Here is a 23,331-nt window from a genome sequence, read left to right as displayed (position 1 = left end):
ATCTGTTTACATTTGGGGGTCTCCATGACTTGGCTGTCAGCAATCTGCACCCAAGATCTCTGGACTTAAGTAATTTGGAGGAATGGGCATGTTATTACATGAGCAAACAGCAATTCAACTTGTATGAATTCTTCACGGTTTGGTGACTCTTGAGTATGTTGATCATTTTCTGCAACCTGCCAAAAGAAAAACAATTGACAACGGGGAATGATGTCCAGATATAATGGTTTCAGCAGTGGCATTTTCGCCTCTGAGTCAGAAGGCTGTGGATTCAATTCCCAATCTTGAGACTGAGCACATAATCTAGGCTGACACTTCAGTGCAGTACTGAGGGAGTGCTCTAATGTCGGAAGGTGCCTTCTTTTGGTTAAGATGATAAACCGAGGCCCCATCTCCCCTCTCGGGTGGACATAAATGATTCCATGGCACTATACGAAGAAGAGCAAAGGAGCTCTCCCCGGTGTCCTGACTGATATTTATCTCTCAATCAACCGCACTAAAACAGATTATCTGGTCATTATCCCATTGCTGTTTGTGGGACCTTGCTGTGTGCAAATTGATTGCCGCCTTGCCCTACATTACAACAGTGACTACACTCCAAAAGTACTACGTTAGCTGTCAAGTGCTTTGGGATGTCCTGAGGTTGTGAAAGGTGCCATATAAACTCTCTCTCTCTCTCTTTCTCTTTCTTGCTCTTTTTCTCTTTCTCATTTTTATTCCTGTGAATGTAATATTTTAATTACATTTCACAATGGTATAGCATACATGGATTTTACTAAAATCCAAGGCACTGCTCTCATTAAAAAGCAGCTACATCCTTCAACCCTACCAGCAGTCTTGAATATACAAATAATAAAGTAGCTGCCACAGACCATATCTCTCCAATCGCCCCTTATTCAGAAGTAATATTCCCTTCAAAAACTGCATTGTGCTCTAATTATTTCACCATTAACAGTTCCTGGTATTTGTCATATTACTCGGCTGTAATGCCTTTTACGACCTCTCAAATATTCTATTGATCATTAATGTTATTAATGTCTTTCATCAACACCTTTTGCAGCTTCCCCACAGCGAATATAATAAGAACAAGAGAAGGCCATTGGTTTCATCCCACTCTCTCCAACTAAACTCTGTTTTCTTAACATGTGTCTGATGAAGGTCTATTTACATCTTTTCTAGAAATGTTAAATTTTGTGATAGCTGGGACCTGCCCAAATATTGCAAAATGTATTTGATAGGAATTTTCAATTTGTAGTTCATAAATATGGTGTAAAGTTTGGCTCTTGATTGTCTAGCTAAAACCTGTCAACCTTGAAGTGGAGTTGCATTTAAGAAGCTAAGGAGGATCGAAAAGTTAAATCTGTGCACCATTAAATCTCCATACAGTGGAAGAGGCCAAAGATATAAATTGGTAAAAAGCAAGTCTCCCTCCTCCCACCTCCTCTCTCATCCCTCCCCCTCTCTCACTCATCCCTCCCTCTCACTCTCTATTCCCCTCTTTCACTTTATTCCCCTTTCTCAATTGTTGTGTATGTACCTTTAAGAGAATAACTGGTCTCAGACTGCAGTACCGGCAGTGACCACCCCTGTATAAAAGGCGCCAGTAAGCCTCTGTAGTTTCAGTTTCCCGATTTGACTTCATTCAGTAAAGACTTGTTTTGTTCAACTCCTGCTGTCCGTGTCTCAATCATACACGGACATAATACTGGCGACGAGCAGATACGAACTTACCTACAGTCTGCACCACCTCCTGGGATCCATTCCTGCAGCGAAGTGAGCAGAGATCGAGGCCAGAAGGAAGAAAGAAGCAGTAGAAACAGGCGTCGACCGTGGGCATCCGCCCCTGTGTTAGCGGAGTTGAAGATTGCTGGAGAAGCTGTCGAAAGCGGGGCCTGGTTCCTGTCGACGGTGCTTCAGCTAATCGGGCTGGTGGCAGGTAGTACACTGATCCTTCCTGGGCTGCGGCGGTCGCGAACTCGAGCGGGTGGCTTGCAACGGGGCCTAGCAGTGTTGTCGGGAAGAGGAGAGAGAGAGGGTGGAGCGCACAGGGCGCGGCCGGTGCTACGAAGCCGGGCTGCGTAAAGACCCGAGAAGAGGGAGGCAAGAGTCCCACAGGGTTGTTCCACGACGGGAAAATAATTTTAAAAAAGAAATATTAAACGCGCAGGAAACTGCGAGGAGCTACAGGTTGCAACGGAAACCGCGGAAAGCAGCGCTAGCAACAGCAGGGAAGAAGGCAAAGCGCGGGAGGCGCCATCTTAATCAGCGGGGAAGAAGGCACAGCGCGGGAGGCGCCATTTTGTTAAATCGGGGAAGAAGGCAAAGCACGGGAGGCGCCATTTTAGATTTTCAAGATGCCGAAGACTGGCTGTATCACTGCCTTTGACAATACAATAGAGGACTGGACCACGTATGTGGAAAGAGTCGAGGTATATTGCGAGGCAAACGAAATAGCCGATGAGAAAAAGGCATCGGTATTGCTAAACTTAATGGGCGCTAGAACGCACGGCCTATTGCGGGACCTGATTACTCCAGCCAAACCGAAGGCGAAGAGTTTTAACGAAATTGTTGCTGTCCTACAGGAACACCTAAACCCTGCACCGCTGTTGATAGCAGAAAGATTTAAATTCCACAGGAGAACTCAGCATAAAGATGAGAGCAATGCTGAGTACCTTACGGAACTACGCAAGCTATCAAAGCACTGCCAGTTCGGAGCAGGACTGGCAGATACCCTACAGGACAAATTTGCCTGTGGACTCCTGAGTGAAGGAATACAGAAGAAGTTACTCTCAGAGAAAGAGCTGACGCTAGATAAGGCTTTCAGCGTGGCAGTATCGTACGAAGCAGCAGCCAGGGGAGCTGCGGAAATTCAACAAAAGCCACAGGAATACGGCACCCACGAAATGACACGGGGATTTGCAAAATGTTATCGCTGCGGCAGAACTAACCATGACCAGAAGGACTGCTGGTCCAAGGACAAAATATGCAGGCAATGCGGAAAGATGGGACACATTGCACGAGTTTGCAGGACTGGGAAGAAGACCAGCGACAACAAAAAGGCTACTAAGGAACCGTACAAGAAAGTACAAAAGATGACGGACAGTAGTTCCGAAGATCAGATGAGCGATAGTGAATCCGGGAACAGGAGACTAAGCTGTCTCAAACTTCACAATGTAATCGCAAAAGAGGATCACCGAACCATTTGGGTCACCCTCACGATAGCAGGGTCCCAAGTTAAAATGGAATTGGATACAGGATCAGCGCTAACCGTCATGAATCGACGAGACTACGAGCAGCTATTCTCACACATACCCTTGAGAGAGACATCCATCGTCTTGACGACGTATACGGGGCAAAAAGTATACCCCAGAGGAAAAATAAGGGTGCCTGTCGAATACAACGGCAAGAAAATACGGAAATTGTATCTCTACATACTGCAAAATGGTGGACCACCGTTATTGGGACGTGAATGGATCAGGAAGATAAGCTTAGATTGGCACTCCATTCATGCAATGACGGTGGACGGTAAAAAAGATGAAGACGTCACTCCTGGACATTTGTCAACAATCTTAGCTAACGCCAAAGAGGTATTTCAACAAGAACTGGGCACTCTTAAAGGCGTAACTGCCTCGATAAAAATAGAAGAGAATGCAATTCCCAAGTTTTTCAAAGCAAGACCGGTATCATATGCAATTCGCCCAGCCGTCGAGGCAGAGCTGGAGAATCTGGAGAAGGCAGGCGTGTTGTCTAAGGTCGACTGGAGCAAGTGGGCGACACCCATCATTCCTGTCATGAAGAAAACGTTAAGCAATAAGTCTGAGGAGCCAAGGAAGGTTCGCATCCGTGGGGATTTCAAGGTGACGGTGAACCCAGTCCTTCACACAGTACATTATCCTCTTCCAAGGATAGAAGACATCTTCGCCTCACTGTCTGGAGGGAAGCGTTTTACAAAAATTGACCTGGCACAAGCATATTTGCAGATGGAGGTTGAAGAATCCTCTAGGAAGTATCTCACGATAAACACTCACAAAGGTCTTTACCAGTATCATCGATTGGTATTCGGAGTAGCATCGGCTCCGGCGATATGGCAAAGAGTGATGGAACAAGTCCTGGAAGGGATTCCGGGGACTCAGTGTTACTTGGACGACATCCTTGTGACAGGTGAAGATGACAGTGAACACCTTAACAACCTAGAACAGGTGCTCACTAGACTATGGGAACATGGGCTACGAGCCAACCGCCCCAAGTGCGAGTTTTTTAAGAAACAGATATCGTATTGTGGCCACGTGATTGATGAAGAGGGGTTACATAAGTCCCCTGACAAAATTGAAGCGGTTGTTAAGGCCCCAGCGCCTGAAAATGTGTCACAACTGAGGTCATTCCTCGGATTGGTGAATTACTACCATAAGTTTTTGCCGAATTTGTCGACAATTCTGCACCCACTGAACGCCCTGCTACGAACGGGAGTAGCATGGAAATGGAGCAATGACTGTAAGCGGGCCTTTCAGAAGAGTAAGGACTTAATCACTTCAAGAGAAGTATTGGCTCACTACAACCCAGCACTGCCGATCAGACTGGCGTGGGATGCGTCTCCCTACGGCATTGGGGCGGTACTGTCACACAAATTCCTTGATGGTTTAGAGAGGCCGATAGCTTTTGCGTCACGCTCGTTAACTTCTGCCGAGCGTAACTATGCCCAGATTGACAGAGAGGCCCTCAGCCTAGTGTGGGGGGTGAAGAAGTTCAATCACTACCTGCACGGTCAAAGATTTACTCTACTAACCGATCATCAACCTCTTGTCTCCATTTTCAACCCTCAGAAGGGCGTACCGATAATGACAGCGCAACGGCTGCAGAGGTGGTCCCTTTTCCTAGGGGCACACCAATATGACATCGAGTACAAAGGAACTAAACAGCATGGGAATGCTGATGGATTGTCATGCCTACCGTTGCCGACGGTGGAAGAAGACGACCTTGCAGTGGATCCAATGGAGTTATTCCACTCGACCATAGTCGAATGTCTCCCTGTGACGAATGCAAACATAGAAAAGGAAACACGGAATGACCCGACACTATCACGGGTCTATGATTTAACGGTGAAGGGATGGCCAGCACATGGCGAACCACTGCTGCCAGCATTCTCGCCGAGAAGAGAACAGCTGTCAGCGTGCAGAGGAACCTTGATGTGTGGATCCAGAGTAGTAATTCCACCTAAGTTGACGGATAGAGTGCTCAGTGAGCTTCATGAGGGTCATCTGGGTGGGGTAAAAATGAAGAACTTAGCCAGAGCATTTGTGTGGTGGCCGGGAATCGATAGAGAAATCGAAGAGATGACCAAGAGCTGTGCAGGATTGCAGAAGGTCCAAAACGCCCCACCACAAGCTCCTCTACATCCATGGGAGTGACCCTCATCTCCATGGCAAAGGGTGCACATTGATTTTGCTGGTCCCTTCATGGACTCGATGTTTTTAATTGCGGTGGATGCGCATTCAAAGTGGCCAGAGGTGATAAAAATGTCCTCAACCACCACGGAAAAAACTATCTCAGTTTTACGACCCATATTCGCCAGGAATGGGCTGCCTGAACAGATTTGCTCTGACAGTGGACCACAGTTTGTGTCTGAAGAGTTCCGGAGGTTCTTAAAGAACAATGGTGTTAAGCATTACACATCTGCCCCATATCATCCAGCCACTAACGGATTGGCCGAGAGGTTTGTTCAAACATTCAAGAAGGCTATCAAGGCAATGTGTAATGAAGATATACCCCTACAACACAAGGTGGACAACTTCTTGTTTGCCTACCGGAATGCGACACATGCGGTTACCAACCAAACTCCAGCCATGATGTTCTTCAATCGAAGACTACGATGCCGCTTGGATTTGGTTAAGCCAAACGTCAGAAGAGATGTGGAGAACAGGCAGTTTCAGAATATGAATGAAAGGCCCACCAGGAGTTTTAAGATCGGTCAACCAGTTTTGGCCCGGGACTACCGCACTGAGAAATGGCAGCCAGGAACGATTTGTACACGGCAAGGACTTCTCATGTATACCGTGGACGTTGGAGAGAGCATTGTAAGACGCCATGCTGACCAGATTCTAGAGTCACTGGAAAACGTCAACTCCACACCACGATCTGATACACCTGGCAATGAAATCGACGTACCAATTGCAGCTACCGCAGAATCGGTGATATTGGAAGCAGATGAACCAAACAACGACATTGATCCCGACTCAACCTTGCCAGAAGAACCTGATACCCCAAAGAGGCGTTATCCAGACAGAATCAGGAAGCCTCCTCAAAGACTGAACTTATAATTGCTTAAACTTAACCAATGTATCTACCAACAGTAATTGTGATTGTAATTAGTTATCATTTAGTTGTTAAATGAATGTTATGTACTGTTTATCTAAAAGGGGAGGAATTGTTGTGTATGTACCTTTAAGAGAATAACTGGTCTCAGACTGCAGTACCGGCAGTGACCACCCCTGTATAAAAGGCGCTAGTAAGCCTCTGTAGTTTCAGTTTCCCGATTGACTTCATTCAGTAAAGACTTGTTTTGTTCAACTCCTGCTGTCCGTGTCTCAATCATACACGGACATAATATCACTCTATCTATTCCCCTCTCTCACTCTCTCTCTTCCCCTCTCTCACTTCCCCTCTCTCACTCTCTTCCCCTCTCTCACTCTCTCTCTTCCCCTCTCTCACTCTCTCTCTTCCCCTCTCTCACTCTCTCTATTCCCCTCTCTCACTCTCTCTATTCCCCTCTCTCACTCTCTCTATTCCCCTCTCTCACTCTCTCTATTCCCCTCTCTCACTCTCTCTATTCCCCTCTCTCACTCTTTCTATTCCCCTCTCTCACTCTCTCTATTCCCCTCTCTCACTCTCTCTATTCCCCTCTCTCACTCTCTCTATTCCCCTCTCTCACTCTCTCTATTCCCCTCTCTCACTCTCTCTATTCCCCTCTCTCACTCTCTCTATTCCCCTCTCTCACTCTCTCTATTCCCCTCTCTCACTCTCTCTATTCCCCTCTCTCACTCTCTCTCTATTCCCCTCTCTCTATTCCCCTCTCTCACTCTCTCTCCTCCCCTCTCTCTCCATGTGTTCCTCCCTCTCTCTCTCCCTCTCTTTCTTTCTGTCCCCTCCCTCTCCTTTCTCCTCTCTCTCAATCCTCCCCCTTTTTATTTTATCAATACTACTATGATCATTGCTACTCTGCATTTTCCCATTTTTCCTGTTCCCTCTAAGCTGCAAATAGTCCACCCTGCATGCTCATCTTTCTCCCTAAATCCCTTTTGTTGAAATTGAGACTTATTGCTGCAACTGAACCTCTCCCAGAACCCCAAACTCCTCTTGTATATTTTTCAGGGTTTTGAAACCCATGCTGGACATTACACAATCACTTGTTCCTGATGTACCTCAGCATCTTCTCTGTTGATGTTTTCAACTTCGATGTCCCGCACTGTGGGCTTCCCCAGCTGTTCTTCACCATATTTTCTCAGTTTAAAAAAAGTGACTAGAATATTATGGTAACTACCTAAGAGGCTTACTACACATTTTTGGGGGGAAACAGTTCAAGATTTTCCCTGTACTCTAGGGCTGATGATATGAGTTGAACTTGTATGTGAATGCGAGTATGTAAATGAGATTATTGTTTCAAGTTTGAGGATTACACTGTCACTGTCTTATTACACAGTGCATTTCGAGCGAGAGAGAGAGAACACTGTGAGACATGGTAAGATGGTGAGGTTGCTCTATCCGAAAGGGATAGACTTGTTGGTTCTATTCTCCTATTCCTAATCCTAAACAAAATCTTCAGTTCTCTCCTCATCAGTTTAGTCTTCAGTTTTGAATCTTGGTTGTTTAAAAAATTAGCTTGCAGCAATCTAATTAATAAATAATACATTTTATTTTTTTTCTCTCTCTCACATGGCAGCTGTCTTCACTCTGTCAGTGCCATTTATACTTCATCCAGATCCATCTTTTGTTTCTTAACTTGTCCCATTACCATCTCCTTTTGCCTTGCACCATCATCCCTTTTGTCTCTTAATCTCTCCTGCCTTCCATCCTATCACAGACCTTCCCTTTTGTTCTTTCCTCCCCTCCCCCTTTCCCTGCCCCTACACTTGCTTAAAAACCTGTTCCATCTCCAGCCTTTTCCAGTTCTGACGAAGGGTCATCGACCTGAAACGTTAACTCTGTTTCTCTCTCCACAGATGCTGCCTGACCTGCTGAGTATTTCCAGCATTTTCTGTTTTTACTTCAGATTTCCAGCATCTGCAGTATTTTGATTTTGTAATTAATAAATAAATTCACTGTAGTCTTGAGGAAGAAGTACCTTTTGAATGATGTCTAATATCTCTCTTGACCTGTCTGTTTTCCAGCTGTCCTCAGAGGTGCACTCTTCAGACTTCCATTCACACAGCAGAAATGTCATATGGGGCTATCGATGGCAGCAGCTTCAGTGGACGGAATCCATTTGGAGGACCTTCCAGGCAAGGCTATCAGCCTTTAGGTAAATCTCACCGTTTGATAACCTTTCCATAACATCTCATGGACCTTTTCTGTTTGACAATGGAACCACAAGTGTCTGATACTGCAGACAAGCACTAAATGTGTCTGGAGCACTGGCAAGATGCATCATTTCTACCATAATCAGAATATTCAGTCGGTTCAACCTTGAAGAAAGTTCAAAGCTGCAATGCCCTACATCTGACACACTCACATTGCCGGGGAGCATCACTTTGTGGAAACATCATTTTTTCCTCACATCACTAATGTGGTCTCTTTAGAGTTTATTTTATGCACTTTCCTGCATTACACAAAACCATCCCTGCCTTCAGCAGCAGTGTGGCCTGCTGAGGAGGATTGGTAGCTTCCTGAGCTCCACCAGGGACAGCAGAACTAACAGCGGCTAATATAAACACACACCACAGAGTCAAAATGCCTTGGTATGTTCGGGCCATGGACGGGCTGAGTGTTCGGACTGCTCACATAGACCAGCAATTCTGTTTCCTGCTTGCTGACCTATATGAACCTTGCCTAGACATCAGGTAAGTTCTGCAGCCAGAAATAAACTCACAAACATTGGCCCAGAAATTAGGTTCGGGGGCTTGCCGCGCGTGCAAGCCCCCGATGTGCACTCACCCGGCGCGCCGACATCTGAAGCCTGGGCCTGCTTGGAATTCCTGTCACTGGCCCGGTTCAGATGTCGGCGTGCTGTGCTTACCTGATCCAGCGGCGTAGTTAGTTCGATGTGCCGGCTGGGATCAGGTGAGCACTGGGCAGCCAATCAGGGAAGGGGAAACTTCATTCATGAGTTTGATAGTAAGAACTGTCAAACTCATGAAAAGTACGGGCGCCCAAAAGACTAGTTTAACTTTAAATAAAATGTAAAAAAAATCCTAATAATTAAATAAACTATAAATAACTTTAAAAAAAACTATTTTAAACAATTAATCACATTCTTGAAAAAAATAATTTTTTCAAAAATCGGGTCTAAAACTACACTTGCCTTACTGTCAAGTCCTTAAAAACAATAAAGCTGTGGAAAAAATGTTATAATTTTAAGTAATAGACCACTTAACTTAAAGAATGAAGTCCTTACGTCTCCTTTTTACATTCGTAAAAAGGAGAGGCCCTTACACACGCGCAAACCTGTGGGGGAAAAAAAGGAATTTCAGCGCGCACGCGCAGACTCCTGCGCACACGCGTTCGTCCTCTGAACCCCTTGGTTCAGAGGACAGGAAATGCCGGTTTTCCGCGCATGCGCTGTGCATGCTGAAAACCAGCACTTCCATCGGGCCCACGCGTGAGTACCCTGTCCGTACTCACGCGTTGGGCCCGGAATTACTGGGCCATTATTTCAGTGAGCGAGTGGTCAATCTATGGAACAGGCTCCCCAGGGAAACGGTGGAAGCTGATACCGTTGTCGATTCATTCAAATGAAAATTAGATAGGTTTCTTTCAGAATATATTATTTTGGGCTACAGTGTTTGATTAATTAGAGACATAACATATAGTAAGTGTAGCGTTCTTTGGAGGAATGGGGCATTTCCTAGCTTCATGTTTAGGTCTGTTATAGACTTATTAATAGTGTTTGCCATGATTAGTCAACAACTCTAATATCGTTGTATTATGCGACTAACAGGATTAAGAAGGCGAACTAGATGGACCTTCATCTTTTTGCACCCAGCAATCTATGTTCCATTTTCTCTGCTGTGACTGTTATGGGATCCATTGTGCATTGTAAGTGGGTGGATTCCACAGGGCCAGTAACTCTCTTAAATATTACTGTGGAACATTTCTTGTATTAAATATTACTGTACAACATTTCTTGTATTATCAACCTCTGTAACCTAAATAATGTATTAGATCTGTTAAAATGGTTATAGGACAATGTCAGCAAACTACTCAGAGAGCCAGAATTGATTTTTAAAGGGTAGGTCATGTCTGACGAACGTGATTGAATTTTTTGAAGAGGTGACTAAAGTAAAAAGAAAGAAAGACTTGCATTTATGTAGCGCCTTTCATGACCACTGGACGTCTCAAAGTGCTTTACAGCCAATTAAGTACTTTTGGAGTGTAGTCACTGTTGTAATGTGGGAAGAGTTGACTAAAGTAGTGGACAGGAGAATGTCTATGGATGTTATTTATATGGACTTCCAGAAGGCATTCAGTAAAATCCCTCAGAAGAGACTGTTAGCTAAAGTTGAAGCTCAGGGAATTGAGGGCAAATTATTGACCTGGTTAGGAAATTGGCTGAGCGGCAGGAGACAGAGAGCAGGGATAATAGGCAAGTATTCTAATTGGCAGGATGTAACTAGTGGCATCTCGCAGAGATCTGTGTTGGGGCCTCAACTATTCACTATTTATTAACGACTTAGAGATGACGGGATAGAGAGCCACATAGCCAAGTTTGCCGATGACACAAAGATACATGGTATTGTAAGCAGTGTAGATGGAAGCATAAAATTACAAAGAGATATTAATAGATGAAGTGAATGGGCAAAACTGTGGCAAATGGATTTCAATGTAGGCAAATCTGAGGTCACCCACTTCGGGCCGAAACAGGATAGATCAGAGTACTTTCTAAATTATGAAAAGCTAGAAGCAATGGAGGTCAAAAGAGACTTATGGGTCCATGTACATAGATCATTAAAATGTTATGGACAGGTACAAAAATGCTAATGGAAAGCTGACCTTTATATCTAGAGGATTAAAATACAAGGGGATAGAAGTTATGCTGCAGCTATACAAAGCCCTGGTTAGACCACACCTGGAGTACTGTGAGCAGTTCTGGGCACCCCACCTTAGGAAGGATATATTGGCCTTGGAGGGAGCACAACGTAGATTTACTAGAATGATACCTGGACTGCAAGGGTTAAATTACGAGGAGAGAATACACAAACTTGGATTGTATTCCCTAGAATTTAGAAGTTTAAGGGCGGGGGTGATTTGATCAAAGTTTTCAAGATATTGAGGGGAACTGATAGGGTAGATAGAGCGAAGCTATTTCCGCTGGTTGGGGTATCTTGGACGAGGGGACATAGCCTAAAAATTAGAGCCAGGAGTGAAGTTAGGAAACACTTCTACACACAAAGGATGGTGGAAGTTTGGAACTCTCTTCCGCATTCAGCAGTTGATGCTGGGCCAATTGTTAATTTAAAATCTGAGATTGATAGATTTCTAGTAACCAAAGGTATTAAGGGACACTGGGCAAAGGCAGGTATGTGGAGTTCGGTTACAGATCAGCCATGATCTCATTGAATGGCGGAACAGGTTCGAGGGGCTAAATGGTCTACTCCTGTTCCTATGTTCCTATTGATAAATGTGACAAAGATAAAAGAGGGAGGCCATTTGATCATTTGTGTGTGTAATTTCAATACTTTTGGGACGCTAGCTTTGAAGCACTTTTACTTTTGTTCTTTCGCTTGTTCTTTAAAAAAATTTTTTTTTTTTTAATTTGAATGAATTATTTTGCTCAAGGCAATGGCTGTCCATGTTGGAGAATGGAACATTTTTCTCCACTTTGCACCCACTTTCGGTATCAGGCACTCCTGCATCAGGTATAGCATGGGTTAAATGCAGAGTATCGTACCTCTGGCCAACCACAACAATTCACCTAAACCCAAACCTCAGAGGAACACCTTCTTTGTAGTTCTTAATTGAGCTACACATTGTAAAATTTGAGGTGATTAGCAAAAAATAGAATACTACAGATATTGAAATCTTAAAAAAACAGAGAAATTAGCTGGAAACAGAACAGCTGCACAACGTCAGGACATGTTGAATCTGTAATCACTCCTTAATCTCTCTTTTAGCCAGTTCGATACCATTCATTGCGTGTGTCTCGCATTCTTTCTTCCAGTGTGTAAAACCTTGCACCTTTTCCGTTGTTTTCTTCCTATAAACTGTACTTCACACCTCTTGGTCACTAAGATTGAGACCATCCAATCAGCTGCCTCTGCCACTTCCCTCCCTTCCCGTAGCACACCGGGCCAAACTTCCTCTAAGGTTCCCCCTGCCCTCGCCCTGAACTTGCATCTTTCTCTAGTTTCTTTCCCATCTTGCCCTCTCTGAGCTCATCTTGTCCATGAGACTCACCTCCTGTTCCCTCGACCCTATTCCCACTAAACTGCTGACCACCCAACTTCCCTTCCTGGCTCCCATGTTAGCTGAGGTTCTCTCTCCTCAGGTACTGTCTCCCTCTCCTTCAAATCTGCTGTCATCACCCCTCTCAAAAAAAACAGTCCTTGACCTCTCTACCACCCCATATCGAACCTCCCTTTCCTCGCCAAAGTCCTTGAACGTGTTGTCACCTCCCAAACCTGTACCCATGTTTCGCAGAACTTCATGTTTGAATCACTCCAATCAGTTTTCCGCCCCTGCCACAGTACTGAAATGGCTCTTATCAAAGTCATAAATGACACCTTAAGTGACTGTGACAAAGGTAAACTATCCCTCCTCGTCCTTCTCAACCTGTTTGCAGCCTTTGGCACAGGTGACCACTCCATCCTCCTCCAACACCTCTCCACCATCGAGGAACAGCACTCGCCTGGTTCCATTCCTATCTATCTCACCTCTAGCTAGAGAATCACCTGCAATGGCTTTTTTCCCCACTCATGCACCATTACCTCTGCTGTCTCCCAAGGATCTATCCTTGGCCCCCTCCTATTTTGCATCTACATGTTGCCCCTTGGCGACATCATCCGAAAACACAGCATCAGTTTGCACATGTACACTGACAACACCCAGCTCTACCTCACCACCACCTCTCTCGACCCCTCCACTGTCTCTAAATTGTCAGACTGCTTTTCCGACATCCAGTACTGGATGAGCAGAAATTTCCTCCAACTAAATATTGGTAAAACTGAAGCCACTGTCTTTGGTCCCTGCTACAAACTCCTTTCCCTAGCCACCAACTCCATTCCTCTCCCTGGCAACTGTCTGAGGCTGAATCAGACTGTTTGTAATCTTGGTGTCATATTCGACCCTGAGATGAGCTTCCGACTACACATCTGCACCATCGCTAAGACTGCCTATTTCTGTCTCTGGAACATCGCTCGACTCCATCCCTGCCTTAGCTCATCTAATGCTGAAACCCTCATCCTTGCCTTTGGAAATGTGAGATTATTCACTTTGGTTGGAAGAATAGAAAAACAGAATATTTTTTAAATGGTGAGAAACTATTAAATGTTGGTGATCAGAGAAATTTAGGTGTCCGTGTACAGGAAACACACAGTTAGCATGTAGGTACAGCAAGCAATTAGAAAGGCAAATGGCATGTTGGCCTTTATTGCAAGGGGGTTGGAGTACGAGAGTAAAGAAGTCTTACTACAATTGTACAGAGCTTTGGTGAGACCACACCTGGAGTACCGTAGAGAGTTTTTGGTCTCTTTATCTGAGAAAAGACATAGATATTTTAGAGGCGGTGCAACAAAGGTTCACTAGATTGATCCCTGGGATGAGAGGGCTGTCCTATGAGGAGAGATTGTGTAGAATGGGCCTATACTCTCTGGAGTTTAGAAGAATGAGAGGTGATCTCATTGAAACATACAAGATTCTGAAGGGGATTGACAGGGTAGATGCTGAGAGGATGTTTCCCCTCATGGAGGAATCTAGAACTAGGGGGCATAATTTCCGAGATCTCTGCGCTTCTCTAATGCTGGCCTCTTGAGCATCCCCAATTTTAATTGCTCCACCATTGATGGCGGTGCCGTCTGCTGCCTAGGCCCTAAGCTCTGGAATTCCCTCCCTAAACCTCTCCGCCTCTCTACCTCTCTTTCCTCCTTTAAGACGCTCCTTAAAACCTACCTCTTCTGCCTGCATATCTCTTTATCTGGCTCGGCGTCAAATTTTGTGTTATAGCGCTCTTGTGAAGCACCTTGGAACTTTTTTTATGTTAAAGGAACTATATAAATGCAAGTTGTTGTTGTTCTCTGTATTAAATTTCATCTGCCATAGTTCTGCCCACATGCAGATTTTTAAATCTAGATTCTTCTGTAGTTTGTTGGTTCCCACATCAGACTAGACTGCCATCCTCTCTTTTACTACCCCCCCCCCCAACACACCCCTCAGTTTTGTATCATCTGAAAATGTGATCAAATTGCTTACTATTGCTGAATCTAGATTGTTTATTTAGACTAGAAACATCAGTCCCTGGGGCCCATTACTTCGTTCAGCTGGCATCACTCCACGAACACAGCAATTGCTGTTTAGTGTTTAATTAATTAATCAGATCTAAGGGGATAAAATTAAGATTAACTAATCAGAGGAAATTAACATTAAAAGGCTCCGAATTTTCAATAAATTAAAATCTGATATATATACTGTATAAATAATAAATAAGAGTTAAGTAAATAATAAAATAAAGGAGCTAATAATCAAACAAACAAGGAGCAGAGCAGAGTAAAAGAGCGGGAACCGGAGCAGTTTAAAAAGATGCCCTAGTTTTAATTTAACTTTAACTAAGTAATTACATAAATAAAACAAGGTTATATAGGGATGACAGTGCAAGTGGTGTGCCGCAACTGCAGTATGTAGGAGCTTGTGGAAAACATTGCGATCCCGGACAACCACATCTACAGTAAGTGTCTGCATCTTGAGGAACTTCAGCTCAGAGTTGTTGAGCTGGAGTCCGACGTGCAGACATTGTGGGCCATCAGGGACGGGGAGAGTTACCTGGACAGTTTGATCCAGGAGGCAGTCACATACCTTAGGTTAGGTAGTGGTACAGGTTTGGTTAATGGTCAGGGTTAGGAGGGTATGACTGTGGCTCAGGCAGGTTAGGGGACCCCCAGGTGCAGTGCTGGAGAAGCCTTGGCCTTTGCCCTATCCAACAGGTATGAGGTTCTTGCTGCCATTGTGGATGAGGGCAAAGTCTGCAGGGTGGATGAACAAACGGAACATGGCACCGTGGTACAGGACACCATTCAAGTGGGGGGAGTGAAAAGGAATGTAGAGAACAGTATAGTCGGGGATAGATACTGTTTTCTGCAGCTGTGACCGAGAGTTCCGAAGGTTGTGTTGCTTGCTCGGTGCCAGGGTTAAGGATGTCTCTTAAAAAGCTAGGTGGGAAAGTAAGCTGCGAGGAGGGACACAAAGAGCCTGCAAAGGGATATAGACAGGGCAGTAGGTGACAGATGGAGTTTAATGTGGGGAAATGTGAGGTTATTCACTTTGGTAGGAAGAATAGAAAAACAGAATATTTTTTAAATGGTGAGAAACTGTTAAATGTTGGTGTTCAGAGAGATTTAGGTGTTCTTGTATAGGAAACACGGAAAGCTAGCATGCAGCAAGCAATTAGGAAGGCAGATGGCATGTTGGCCTTTATAGCAAGGGGGTTGGCGGCAGGAGTAAGGAAGTCTTAGTACAATTGTACAGGGCTTTGGTGAGACCACACCTGGAGTACTGTGCACAGTTTTGGTCTCCTTATTTGGGAAAGGATATACATGCCTTAGAGGCGGTGCAACGAAGGTTCACTAGATTGATCCCTGGGATGAGAGGGTTGTCCTATGAGGAGAGATTGAGTAGGTTAGGCCTATATTCATTGGAGTTTAAAAGAATGAGAGGTGATCTCATTGAAACATATAAGATTCTGAAGGGGATTGACAGGGTAGATGCTGAGGGGTTGTTTCCCCTGGCTGGAGAGTCTAGAACTAGGGGGCATGGTCTCAGGATAAACAGTCGGCCATTTAAGACTGAGATGAGGAGGAACTTCTTCACTCAGAGGGTTGTGAATCTTTGGAATTCTCTACCCCAAAGGACTGTGGATGCTGAGTCTTTGAATATTGTCAAGGCTGAGATCGATAGATTCTTGGACTCTAGGGGCATCAAAGGATATGGGGATTGGGCGGGAAAGTGCAACTGAGGTCAAAGATCAGTCATGAACTTTTTGAATGGTGGTGCAGGCTCTAAGGGCCCTCTAGCCTACTCCTGCTCCTAATTCTTATGTTCTTATGTCTCCTCACGGCTGGAGCAGAGTGGGAGGGGTAGAATCCAGTTGTCGTGGTCAATGTAGGAACCAATGATATGGATAGAACTAGGAATGAAGTTCTGCTGAGGGAATTTGAGGAGCTAGGTTCGAAATTAAAATGCAGAACTTCTCTGGATTGTTACCTGAGCCACGCGCAATTTGGTATAGGGTCAAACAGATTAGAAGGTTAAATGCGTGGCTGAAAGAGTGGTATGTGAGACAGGGGTTTTGCTTGATGTGGGTAGTGGCACCAGTACTGGGGAAAGAGGGAACTGTTCCATTGGGATGGGCTCCACTTAAACTGGCTGGGACCAGTGTCTTGACGAATCGATTAACTTAAATAAATTAGTATTAGTAAAGAAATAGTACTGCAGAAATTAATGGGACTAAAAGTCGACAAATTCACTGGGCCTAATGGGCTACATCCCAGGGTTTTAAAAGAGGGAGCTACAGAGATAGTGGATGCATTGGTTTTGAACTTCCAGAATTCCCTAGATTCTAGAAGTATTGATAAGGCGGCACACAAGAGGTCTTTACACAAAATTAGGGCCTCATGGGATTGGGGGTAATATATTAGCATGAATTGAGGATTGGTTAACTGACAGAAACAGAGAGTAGGAATAAACCAGTCATTTTCGGGTCGACAAGCTGTAACCAGTGGAGTGCCTCAAGGATCAGTGCTTGGGCCTCAGTTATTTACAATCTATATCAATGACTTAGATGAAGGGACTTGGTGCAAGTTCGCTTATGATACAAAGTTAGGTGGGAAAGTAAGCTGTGAGGACGCGAAGAGGCTGCGAAGGGATATAGACAGGTTGAGTGAGTAGGCAAGAATGTGGCAGATGGAATATAATGTGGAGAAGTGTGAAGTTTCCACTTTGGTGGGAAAGCTAGAACAGCAGAATATATTTTATATGGTGAGAGACTGGAAAATGTTGGTATTCAGAGGGACCTTGTACACGAATCACAGAAAGTTAACATGCAGGTACAGCAAGCAATTAGGAGGGCAAATGGCACGTTAGCCTTGATTACAAAGGGATTGGAGTATAAGAGTAAAGAAGCCTTAGTACAATGATATAGGGCCTTGGTGCGACCACTCCTGGAGTACTGTATACAGTTTTGATCTCCTTACCTAAGGAAGGATATACTTGCCTTAGAAGGGAGTACAATGAAGGTTCACTAGACTGATTCCTGGGATGAGGTAATTGTCCTATGAGGAGAGATTGAGTAGCCGAGGCCTATATTTCCTAGAGTTTAGAAGAATGAGAGGTGATCTCACCGAAACATATAAAATTCTTAAAGGGCTTGACAGGGTGGATGCAGGGAGGATGTTTCCCCTGGCTGAGGAGTCTAGAACCAGGAGTCACAGCCTCAGAATAAGGCGTTGGCCATTTAGGACTGAGATGAGGAGAAATTTCTTCACTCAGGGTGGTGAATCTTTGGAATTCTCTACCCCAGAGGGCTGTGGAGGCTCAGTCATTGGGTATATTCAATACCGAGATCGATAGGTTTTTGGATATTAAGGGAATCAAGGGATATGGGGATAGTGCGGTAAAGTGGAGTTGAGGTAGAAGATCAGCCATGATCTTATTGAATGGCGGAGTAGGCTCGAAGGGCCGAATTGCCGACTCCTCCCATTTCTTAAGTTCTTATGTTCTCTTTGAGACAATTTCTTGTCTTTAACTTCAAAGTTACACCTGGTGTTTCCACTGCCTTGAGCTCTGGAAGTCTAGGTATATAGAACTTCCCACCGTTGGCCTTGAATGTTGCTTTCTCAATAAAGTCAAGGAGGTTGGTCAAGCAGGAACAACTGTTTGTGAAACCAAGTTGATTGCTATTTACTACGGTATTTTCATTGACTTGTATCCTCTCCTGCTTTCAATCTTGTTGTTAGTCTGTGCTTAGGGATCAAGGGTTCTTAGTAACCATAAAGGCGTGTAACAGAAACATAGAAGATAGGAGCAGGAGTAGGCCATTCGGCCCCTCGAGCCTGCTCCGCCATTTAATGAGATCATGGCTGATCATCCAAATTCAGTACCCTGTCCCTGCTTTCTCCCCATATCCCTTGATCCCTTTAGCCTTAAGAAATATATCTAACTCCTTCTTGAATATATTTAATGAATTGGCCTCAACTGCCTTGTGTGGTAGAGAATTCCACAGGTTCACCAGTCTCTGGGTGAAGAAATTCCTCCTCATCTCAGTCCTAAATGGCTTACCCCTTATCCTTAGACTGTGACCCCTCATATACATAAACCTTAATAGTTATTTCCATTTGTTTAACATCATAATAATACAGTGACATTGTAAATGAGGTTCAACTGTTTATTTTTCAACTACAAAAATTGATTTGAATACATTTTTACCTTGAAAACACTTTTGAGTGTCTAATATAATGTGTCCCAGGTAACCGTGTCCTATAAGGCGCAACTTTATTGATGAAGCAGTCATATCTAGGTGCCAGTATAACCTGTTGAGAGGTAGCTGGTCAGCTTAAGCTAGGGGTCAACTTTTCATGGATATGAAATGGCATTTACGATTTTTTGTGATCCAGAAGGATTTTATTTCATCATTTCTAGTTTCCTCTTGTATAATATAAAATAAAGCCATAAAATGCTGGAAGTACTCATGTAAAACGTGCGGAATTACCCCTCGCCTCATCCAACAGGTTATAGAGTTCAGACTTGAGACTTAAGAGAAATTACACCAGACACACGGGTTCTGTCTTTAACCTTTTATTGTTCCTTAGACAGATTCAAAACCCCAACCACTATTCGAGCAGCACACCAATAATATTACAGGAAATCTTACATACAACCACCCGCAAATGATCAGTCCAGCGTTGATTGTAGGTCCTCGTAGGCGAAAAGACTGGCCAGGCCCCTCCTTCCGACTGCAGCCTGATCCTCGTAGGTGAGATGACCGGTCAAACCACCTTCTTCTGACTGCAGTGCTGATATTCTTTAGCCACTGTGCTTTATACAGCTTTCCTTGTCTTCTGCAGTAAATCATTCATTCAGAGATAGTGAAATGTTCCTTTAATGTTGGCCTGAAGCTGTTTGAGCTGTCAAACGTTCACATTAACTCATCCTGTGTGGCTTATCCTTATCACAGCCCAAAATTGGTCATTCACTCCTAAAGTTTATAAAAGCAGCAGAAAACCACTTGGTTAGGTTCATGAGTTATGTCGTATTCTGCATTCCAAAACTTCAAAGGTTTGACTTCTCCCCTTTAACCTCCGAAAAGCTATCAGAGACACCATATCTGCAAAATCCAAGGAGGTTTGTTTCTCTCTCTTGTCTATCAAAGCAAATCTAATGTCCCTTATTTCACTTTGGGGAAAAAAAACTTGTGTCCTGGCAAAGCATTTCAATATATATCAAAATTAAGAATTAAGGGTCTGTGTATGCCTACACTCAGCAGGTCAGGCAGCATCTGTGGAGAGAGAAACAGAGTTAACATTTCAGGTTGAAAACTTTTTGTCTAGTTTCCTCTTGTTCACGGAATCATCAAAGTTGTTTGGTCAGCTCCCCTAAGGGCTGAGTGGATTATCCATTGTTGGAACATTTGCTGGAAGTTCCCATGTTCATGCTCGATGCTGAGTTTACTGGGGCAATGGTAATCAAAACAGGCTTCCCACTCCAAATCGCTATCCAGCGTCCTGAGCTGAAAAGTGCAGCTCTTGGGTGAGGACAGCATCAGGCTTGGCTGTGTTGCCTTCCACATCAAACAGTGCGCCAACACACATGGTCTAGGCTCGTACCTGAAGAATGACCAGTTGGGTGAGGTGCCAGGCAGCAGCTGGTGCTTTCAGAACTATGCCTAAGCATGAGCCAATGTTTTCAGAAGAGGGAGGGAGAACATTTTAAACAAGTTGCTATTCAAACCGAGTGTTTATTATTGGAAACCTATACAAATGATTTATATCGTCGGCAGCAAATGCACAGTGTTGTATTGACTCACCTGACAGACCAACTTAATGCTGCGCAGTGATGTTTGGCTATTTCTGCCCATGTGATTAGAAGTCAAGGTCATGTGTTAGGATTTCACAACTGTTTACACAAAAGGATATGAAATGTCCTAATACTCACGTTCACCACTCTTGCGCCTGTAAGTCGATCTCTCCAAAGGGACTGTGCTAATGTGAAACTCAGCGACTTTCCATCAACAGAGCAGGCAGTATCCAGGGCTCAAATGTAACCACTGCTTTCCCATGTTCTGTCCCATATACAGTACTACTTCCGGCCAACTGAACTCTACCTATTGTTTGTTCTTTCAAGGAAATCCAAATTTTTCTGTATTCATTATTGACAGTTAATAGTAGGATATATATTCCTAATAATTTCACCCATAAATTTCATTTGGAAAGATTTAGAAACATTACAGTGTTTTATTTTTGGAACAGTTGAACCTTTGTGCTCGGGCTTCATTCAGAAGAGCAGACATCGTCGTTTCCTTCGAGGTTTACAGCACAGATGGAGGCCATTGGGCCCATTCTGTCTTTGTCTCTTGCTCGAGCAATCTAAAAATAATCCACACGCCTTGTTCTCACTACGTATCTTCTTCTGCTTCAATTGTTTCTCTACCTTCCCTTAAAAGATGCAATGGTCTTTGCCGCAACTACTTGTTTGCAAGTACACTCTGGAACGAGTCACTCGTGAGCAAAATCATGATGGTGAAATATGACGCACAATACTTCTGGATTTTATTTCCACAAACAAAGACAAAGGTTTGCTAAACAATTTTGTGAAAACCGTGTCATTTTAAAGAAAGTTACTTACATCATTTATCGCAGAAAATGATTCAATACTTCAGATCATGTCATTGATATATGTAAGATATATGAAAACTTTAATGGTGGCAAAAGTTTATCTATATACATATAAATGACCGATCTGGCAATAATCAGTGAAAGGTAAGCCTCTGGCATTTCACATTTGTTGGTTTTCGACAAACCTGTTGGGTCAAAGAGTATATATCTTATGGTGGTGACAAAGATCGAGGATGAAACTGATCGGTCACTGGCTGTCAATCATTATGGCAGAATTTTTTTTAGTCGTTCCTGGGATGTGGGTAAGGCCAGCATTTATTGCCCATCCCTAGTTGCCCTTGAGAAGGTGATGGTGGTGCTGAGCCCCCTTCTTGAACCACTGCAGTCCATGTGGTGATGGTACTCCCACAGTGCTATTCGGGAGGGAGTTCCAGGATTTTGACCCAGCAATGATGAAGGATCGGCGATATATTTCCAAGTCCGGATGGTTTGTGACTTGGAGGGGAACTTGCAGGTGGTGCTCTTCCCATGCGCCTGCTGCCCTTATCCTTCTAGGTGGTAGAGGTTGCGGGTTTGGGAGGCGCTGTCGAAGAAGCCTTGGCGAGTTGCTGCAGTGCATCTTGTAGATGGTACACACTGCAGCCACGGTAAGCTGGTGGTGGAGGGAGTGAATGGTTGAGGTGGTGGATGTGTGCCCATCAAGCGGGCTGCTTTGTCCTGGATGGTGTCGAGATTGCTAAGTTCTGTTGCGGTCAGGACTGGTAACAGGACAGTTTAGTACCTACCTTTAAAACTGGGAGAGGAGAACAAAACAAAGAAAGAACTTGCTTTTATATTGCACCTTTCACAACCTCAGGACGCCGCAAACCACTTTACAACCAATTAAATACTTTGAGCAGTCACACTGTAATGTAGAGAAAGGTGGCAGCCAATTTGTGCACAACAAATTCCCACGAAGAGCAATGCGATAATGACTGGATAATTTGTTTTAGTAATGTTGTCTGAGGGATAAGTATTGGCCGGAACACCACGGGAACGCCTCTGTTCTTCAAGTAGTGCCATGGGATCTTTTACGTCCACCTTAGAGAGCAGACGGGACCTCGGTTTAACATCTCATCCGAAACACGCCACCTCAGACAATGCAGTACTGCACTGAATTATCAGCCTAAATTATTTTCTCAAGTCTCTGGAAAAGATCTCGAACCCATATGAGAGTGCTACCAACTGAGCTGAGGCTGACACTTTAAAGGACCATATCTATCAGCCCAGCTTCAATAAAAAGTAAAATGGTATCTTTCCTAACTCAGGCAGGAGGAGCACCTGTATTATCACATGGTTTAGTATGAGCATGCTCAGTTCGCACATAAGCACATAAGAAATAGGAGCAGGAGTAGGCCCTATCGCCATATCCCTTGATGCCCTTACTAGTCAGAAATTTATTGACTTCTGTTTTGAATATACCCAATGACTGAGCCTCCACAGCCTACTGGGGTAGAGAATTCCAAAGATTCACAACTTTCTGTGTGAAGAACTTTCTTCTCATCTCAGTCCTGAATGGCTTATCCTGAGGCTGTGGCCCCTGGTTCTAGACTCCCCAGCCAATTGAAATATTCTCCCAGCATCCACCCTATCAAGCCCTGTAATAATTTTGTATGCTTCAATGCGATACCCTCTCATTCTTCAGAATTCAAGAGAATACAGGCCTAGTTTACTTGATCTCTTCTCATACGACAGTCCCGCCATCCCAGGAATCAATCTCGTGAACCTGCGTTGCACTCCCTCTATGGCAAGTATATTCTTCCTTAGGTAAGGAGACTAAAATTGTACACAGTACTCCAGGTGTGGTCTCACCAAGGCCCTATATAATTGGAGTAAGACCTCTTTACTAGTGTACTCAAATCCTCTTGTAATGAAGGCCAGTATACCATTTGCCTTCCTAATGGCTTGCTGCACCTGCACATTCACTTTCAGTGACTCATGTACAAGGACACCCAGGTCCCTTTGAGCATCTGCATTCCCCAATCTTTCACCATTTAGGAAATACTTTGCCTTTCTGTTTTTTCTACCAAAGTGGATAACTTCACATTTA

The 23,331-nt window shown here is 44.1% G+C and overlaps 1 protein-coding gene across 1 annotated transcript in view; it reads left to right on the top strand.

Annotated features, from left to right (window-relative positions):
• tsnare1 (T-SNARE Domain Containing 1) overlaps nt 1-23,331 on the top strand; it is an 840,454-nt gene that overhangs the window by 144,575 nt on the left and 672,548 nt on the right. The window contains exon 2 of the mRNA XM_085992448.1: nt 8,382-8,512. Coding sequence (XP_085848574.1) covers nt 8,428-8,512 — 85 coding nt within the window. The 5' untranslated portion in view covers nt 8,382-8,427. The remainder of the gene's footprint in view (nt 1-8,381; nt 8,513-23,331) is intronic.

Source organism: Somniosus microcephalus, chromosome 7 (genome assembly GCF_052327205.1).
Source record: "Somniosus microcephalus isolate GS21.2 chromosome 7, FLI_Smic_1.0, whole genome shotgun sequence".
Taxonomy (NCBI): Eukaryota; Metazoa; Chordata; class Chondrichthyes; order Squaliformes; family Somniosidae; genus Somniosus; species Somniosus microcephalus.
The sequence above is the reverse complement of the archived record's forward strand: the minus strand, read 5'-3'. Positions and strand labels throughout refer to the sequence as shown.